Source organism: Octopus bimaculoides, chromosome 3 (assembly GCF_046866305.1).
Source record: "Octopus bimaculoides isolate indiv1 chromosome 3, ASM4686630v1, whole genome shotgun sequence".
In the NCBI taxonomy this organism is placed as follows: Eukaryota; Metazoa; Mollusca; class Cephalopoda; order Octopoda; family Octopodidae; genus Octopus; species Octopus bimaculoides.
The window spans coordinates 112,764,020-112,771,519 of record NC_142930.1 but is presented as its reverse complement, the minus strand read 5'-3'; the positions used below and the strand labels follow the sequence as shown (position 1 = coordinate 112,771,519).

Below are 7,500 nucleotides of genomic sequence, written 5' to 3'. Positions count from 1 at the left end.
AGTAAAGCCTGGTACAGCCTTCGATCATGCCAGCCCAGTCTACATACATGCATGCATGCACGCACGCACGCACACACATACACACGCACACACAAAACTGGTACTTAATTTATTGACCCTGAAAGGACAAAAGACAAAGTCGACCTCAGTATAACAAAGTATTGAAAACAAACCAAAAATATCAAGTCTTTTAGCATAAACTTTGGTAAACTTTCTAGACAGTATTTTGGCAGTTATGTGTGGAGGTCTCATCGTCTCAGTATACTGTCTCCCCTAGCATATATATAACATACATCGGATATGTGTATCTCACATTGTTTAATGACTGTGTTGCCTTCAAGAAACACTTTTTAAATTGGTTTAAATGAAAATTTCACCAAGAAAGATGAAAGGTAGTTTAAACTTTCATCCACTTATCAGCTATTTGTAAGGAGTAGATGACGACAAAACCATGTGCCACCTTGCTGGTTGCCTGGTTGCTTGAACACAGAAAATATCATCATCAACATCATCATCATACTCAAGCTGGAGGGCTGTTTCAGGCTCTAGCTGTCTGTTTTGACAAGGTTTCTATGGATGGATGCCCTTCCTAATGGCAACCACTTTAGAGTCTACTGGGTATTTCTAAATATGGTCACTAATTGTATATATTAACCTTTTTCTCTCCTTCTTTTCTTTTAATGTGCAGTTTTGAATGTCTTTATTACAATAATGAAACGCATTACATTTGAATAGCATTATTATTGATTAAAGATATTGTTTTATTCAGGACAAACGTTTGCAGTGTTTAACATTACAAGGAGTCAAAGTACGTGAATGGGATTTGGAAAGTCAGATGCGATATATCAAGGTGATTGGTGGTGCTGTTGGTCAAGAAGGCTTGCTGGTTGGATTAAGAGCTGGCCAGGTAACTATGGGCCATATTTTCTTTATTTTCACCTTTTTCTCTGGATTTATTTCTTCTTTCATCCTTTAGTATTCGGATTACTCTGTCAAATGTTATGCTAATTTATTCACGTTCTTTTGAATTAATTGAATGGCTGTATGGTGAGAAGCTTGCTTTCCAACCACATGGTTCTTGGTTCAGTCCCACTGCGTGGCATCTTGGGCAGGTGTTTTCTCTAGCTTCGGGCCGACCAATGACTCGTGAGTAGATTTGGTAGATGGAAACTGAAAGAAGGCGGCGAGCTGGCAGAAACGTTAGCACGTCGGGCGAAATGCTTAGCGGTATTTCGTCTGCAGTTACGTTCTGAGTTCAAATTCCGCCGAGGTTGACTTTGCCTTCCATCCTTTCGGGGTCGATAAATAAAGTACCAGTTATGCACTGCGATCGATGTAATCGACTTAATCCCTTTGTCTGTCCTTGTTTGTCCCTTCTATGTTTAGCCCCTTGTGGGCAAGGAAAAAAATAAGGAAACTGAAAGAAACCCATTGTATATATGTATATATATGTATGTATGTATGTATTTGTGTGTCTGTGTTTGTCCCTGCACCATTGCTTGACAACCAATGTTGGTGAGAGGCCAGATATGGCCTCTGTGGATATAAAACAGGTAAAATATTTGTGCTGGATATGGTTGGTTTAAAGCCAAATGGTTAATTATATTTCTTCTTTTTTCTTTTTGCTGGTGGCACGTGAAAAATAACATTCAAGCGTGGTCATTGCCAGTGCCACTGGACTGGCTCCCATGCAGGCAGCACATAAAAAACACCTTTTGAGTGTGGTCATTGTCAGAATCGCCTGACTGGCTCTCATGTCAGTGTCACGTAAAAGCACCCACTACACTTTCGGAGTGGTTGGCATTAGGAAGGGCATCCAGCTGTAGAAACTCTGCCAGATCAGATTGGAACCTGGTGCAGCCTTCTGGCTCACTAGTCCTCAATCAAACCATCCAACCCATGCCAGCATGGAAAGCAGACATTAAACGATGATGATGATGATGATGATGATGATGATGATGATGATGATGATGATGATGATGATGATGATGATGATGATGATGATATCATGTGCATTTAAATTTTCATTCTATGTTCATGAAACATCACATAATGCATGAAATTCCAGTCTTGTGTTATTGCAATACGCAGTGCCATAAATAACGAGGTAAATCCTAGGTGTGGTTATTGCTTATCATCATCATCATCATCATCATCATCATCATCATCATCTTCATCATCATCATCGTCATCATCATAATCATCATCATCATCATCATCATCATCATCATCATCATCTTCATCATCATCACCATCATCATCATCATCACCGTCACCATCATCATCATCATTATCATCACCATCATCATCATCATCCTTGTCATTGTTGTTGTTGATGTCTTCATTATCAAAATAATGATGATGGTCATCATCATTTTAATGTCCAGTTTCTATTGTTAGCATGGTTTGGATGCTGTGATGAAATCTGAAAAGGGAGAGGACTACTTCATGCTCCATTGTCTACTTTGATGCGGTTTGCTCAACCGAGTGACCTTCCTAACACTAAGCACCTCAGAGAGTGTGCTGGTGTGCTGGGTACTTTCCTTGTGGTACCAGTGTTAGTGAAGATTGACTCATAACTTGCAAGGATAAGGGCCTAAACTGGCCCCTACCAGTGAGGGAAAATTGAAGGTGGCGAGCTGGCAGAAACGTTAGCGCACCGGGCGAAATGCTTAACGGTATTTCATCTACCGTTACGTTCTGTGTTCAAATTCCGCCGAGGTCGACTTTGCCTTTCATCCTTTCGAGGTCGATTAAATAAGTACCAGTTCGCACTGGGGTCGATGAAATCGACTTAACCCGTTTGTCTGTCCTTGTTAGTCCCCTCTGTGTGTAGCCCTTTGTGAGCAGTAAAGAAATAAGGTGTGCGTGATGAATTTTGGTGCAGGTGATAAGGGAGAGTTTGTAAGGTGAGAGCAACAGATTTATAGTGGTGGACAGAATCGTAGAGTAGGGGAGAGGGTGTATGGCAGGAAATAGGGGATAGAGAAGGGATTAGTGACAGAAACTTTGAGAAAAGTGAGGAATAGAGTGAAAATGTGATTGGGTGTGTTTTGGATGAGGGTGTCTAGTGGGTATACTACATTCTAAGCTAATTAAAAATAATACAAAGAGTCCGGAACAAGTTACAGTAAAAAATATGAATGGTTTTTGGAACAAATTGTACCTTCAGTTTCATCATCATCATCATCATCGTAGTATAGCGGAGGTGGTGGTGGCGACAACGACAATAATGGCGACGGTGGTGTGTGGTGTGTGTGTGTGTGTGTGTGTGTGTGTGTGTGTGTGTGTGTGTGTGTGTGTGTGTGTGTGTTGATTTATAACTTAGTACTCTGGCTAAAGAAACTGATGAAATAAGTACGAGACTTGAAATAGCAAGTCCCCAGGTTGATTGTCCAACTAAAGGTCTCCCTTTCACAGTGGTGCCTTAGCCTGGCCACAGTTCAGTGATTGTAACAAGTGAAAGAAATGACATAAAAGAAATGGCAGCAAGGAATTCTTGATGTATTTATATAAAGATATCTTGACATTATTAGCATTCTTAGTTTTCTTCTTTTGATATTTCGGTAACAACAACATGGCTACCGAGAAATGCTACTGTAAAAATATGAGGTTATGTCTGAGAGAGCTATTACAAACTGTAGCAGTATATTAAATAGTTCTACTCAGAATTGTTGACATTTATGAAAGAGGACTGTTAGCTTCACCTACGTGGCCTCTGTCTATTAAAAAGTCATACAGCTATACAAAGATCACATGGCTTGTGACATTTTACCCTTCGATCAATTTTCTTGGAATCATTAACTAAGTCCAGATATGTCTATGTTTGACTGCTTCAATGATTTAATTCAGTAACTGTTATTGACTGTTCAATATTGACAGTTCAATAACCATTCACCTTCTTGTAAATTGAGGGTATGTCCCGGCATCTCATCACTACTGTCTTCTCTCTTTTTTCCTGCTGGGTAGCCAGGTATCTACTCTGCAGCGATACAGCTGTTTCTGTTCCTCCCTCATATTTTAGCCTCCCATCATGTGGCATAAAGCCACTGCTATCAGTACTGCACCTCACTCAGTTGAGGGCTCATGGTCTTGCTAGTTACTTGGTCACCTCATTAGAGCTGATAACATGAAACGAAAACAGAATAAAACAAAACAAAGCAAAAACAACAAACAAACAAAAAAATAAAGCACTCAGTATGTTGGTATTATAAGGGTATCCAACCAAAGAAAGTCTGCCGTAGCAGATATTGGAGCTCAGTATAGTCGTCTGGCTCCTTGGAGCCTGTCAAACCATCCAACCCATTGCAACATAGAGGATAGACATTTAATGATGATGATGATGATGATGATAGGACGATGGAATAATGTTTATTATTGGCATCAAGTTTAAAGCGGCGAGCTGGCAGAATCATTAGCATGCTGGACGAAATGCTTAGCCATATAAAACACAGCATTTCTTTAAGAGATTGTCTCTGGATGAATGAGCTGTAAGTTTACCTTTCACAATATAGTTACATTAAGTTTGATACATAAATGGTAAAGACCCTCGTTGGTCATGAACGACCATGGGATGGCAGCTCGAAAGTTCCCCTCTGAGGCACAAGTCCAGGTAAGGTTGTTTATGGAAGACCAGCAGTCACCCATGCATACTAGCCTCCTTTCTCCATGCTGTTGATGTTATCCGAGGGAAAGACAAAGGCTGATAGAGCTTGGCATCAGTGATATCACCACTCATTTCTACAGTTGAGTGAACTGGAGCAATATGAAAATAAAGTGTCTTGCTCAAGAACACAACATGGCTTGCTCTGGAAATCGAACACACAACCTCATGATTGTGAGCCCGATGCTCTAACCACTGAGCCATGCACCTTCACTGTTTGATACATAGGTTTGCAAAACATTACCATTGCTTAATTCAATTTGGAAAATGATAAGGAATTTTGTAGGATAACTTTGTCATTATTAAGCTGTTGCTTGGAAAAAAAATTACCATGGCAACCAACATTATTTCTTTTTTAAGTATAAGTTTGAAAGCTGAGTCTACGACTAAATGAAATCACCAAGCAATTTAAACACACAAGTCTCTGATATCTTGTTAAAATGTACCAGCAGAAGGGCACCCAGGAATCATGCCCTGGAGGCACCCTGGCCCCTTTAGAGTGTAAGAAATTAAGGACCAAAAGACTTTCGTGAAGAAGGTTTTTCTCTGAAGATCTTCTGTTGTTCAGCTCTCTTAAGAGTTTTTTTGAGGTCACTTTAAAATAGGAAATTTGTATCACAGAGTCATTAGTGTCACAACTGAGTTAGCTTGTAACATCGTCATTGTCATCGTTTAACATCTGCTTTCCATGCTGGCATGGGTTGGAAGGTTTGCCTGAGGGCTGGCAAGCCAAAAGGCTGTACCAGGCTCCAATCCAATCTGGCAAAGTTTCTACAAATGGATGCTCTTCCTAACGCCAACTACTCTAAGAATGTAGTGGATGCTTTTTATGTGCCACCGGCACAGGAGCCAGTCCAGCAGCACTGGCAACGATCATGCTTAAATAGGGCTTTTTAAATGTCATTGGTACAGGAGCCAGTCAGGCAGCACTGGCAATGACCACGCTCGAACGGTGCTTTTTACATGCCACCGGCACGGGACCAGTCAACCCGGTGCTGGCATCAATTACACTGGAATGGTGCTTTTTACATGCCACCAGCATAGGTGCTAATCAGGTAGTACTGTCATCTTCCACAACAACAACTTCACTTGCTTCAACAGGTCTTCGCAAGTACAGTTTAATGCCCAGTGACTGAAGGGTACTCTTAAATGGGCTGATTATGCGGCACTGGCATAGGCCACAGTGAACAATGATGTATCAAAGAACATTTGGCAATTTCATTTGTGCAAGGAATAGTGTTATATCAAATTTTCTTCACTTACCATATTTCATTAGGTAACTCTTCTACCTACGATTCTCATTGTCATTGGGGAAAAAAATGGTTATTTAAGCTGCAAATTCCATGAATTTTTATAGCCATAAAATTATTCCCAGCAGAACTGACATTAATTTAAGTTAAGTACTTGACTGCTTCTGCATCAAATTGCAGCAGGTCACAGTTTTGCATCTACTCTTCTCTGCAGCCTTTATTTATTGCTTTGTCAAAGGCTGTTGCAAATTCAATTTCCAAAAAAACTATCATCATCGTCATCATCATCATCACCATCTTCACCATCATCATCATCGTCATCTTCACCACCACCACCATCATCATCACCACCACCATCATCATCATCAACTTCACCACCACCACAACCACCACCACCATCATCATCATCGTCTTCACCACCACCACCACCATCATCATCATCATCATCATCTTCACCACCAACACCACCACCACCACCACCACCATCACCACCACCACCACCACCATCACAATCACCACCACCACCATCATCATCATCATTATCTTCACCACCACCACCACCATCATCATCATCATCATCATCATCATCACCACCACCACCACCACCACCACCACCACCATCATCTTCATGATCTTTATTCTAACATCCACTTTCCCATACTTGCCTGGATTGAACAGAGTTTACTGAAGCAGATTTTTTGTATGGCTGGACGCCCTCCTTTACATCAAGCCTCACCTGTTTCCAAGAAAGGTAATATTTCCCCATGGTCAGGCATCATTTCAAGGAAGATCGGAAACAAATAACACTGCTTTTATGACAGTGACGCTCGTTCGTTACTCTCGTGTGAAGTGAAAACAAGGAGACAGAAGCACACGCACGCACACACACACACACACAAACAGATACACACACACACATGCATAAATATTTATATATATTCATACATGGCACCATCACCAGTGCCATGTAAAAATCACTCATGATGGTGCCACATGAAAAGCACCCAGTACACTCTGTAGAGTGTTTGGCACTAGGAAGGGCACCCAGCTATAGAAACCATTCTGGAACAGACAATGGAGCCTGGTGTAAACCCCACCCACGGCTGCTCCTGTGAAACTGTCCAGGCCGTGCCATGCCAGCATGAAAAACAAACATTAGATGATGATGATGATGATGTCATCATCATCATCATTTAACGTCCGCTTTCCATGCTAGCATGGGTTGGACGATTTGACTGAGGACTGGCAAGCCAGAAGGCTGCACCAGAAGGCTGCACCAGAAGGCTGCACCAGAAGGCTGCACCAGACTCCAGTCTGATCTGGCAGAGTTTCTACAGCTGGATACCCTTCCTAACGCCAACCATTCCGAGAGTGTAGTGGGTGCTTTTTACATGCCACCAGCACGAAGGCCAGTCCGGATCACAATGGGCTACTTTCACTTTCTCTCTATCAAATCCCCTCTCAAGGCTTTGGTCAGCCCAGAACTGTAGCAGAAGACTGTAGCTTAAAGTGCCGCACAGTGGGACTGAACCTGAGACCATGTCATTTAGATGCAAACTCCTTACCCACACAGCCATTCTTGTTTTT

General features: G+C 41.6%; 1 protein-coding gene across 1 annotated transcript in view; it reads left to right on the top strand.

The window, feature by feature from the left end:
• The window catches only part of LOC106871393 (intraflagellar transport protein 122 homolog), a 258,134-nt gene that overhangs the window by 114,504 nt on the left and 136,130 nt on the right, over window positions 1-7,500 (top strand). The window contains 1 exon segment of the mRNA XM_089349475.1: window positions 770-907. Coding sequence (XP_089205601.1) covers window positions 770-907 — 138 coding nt within the window.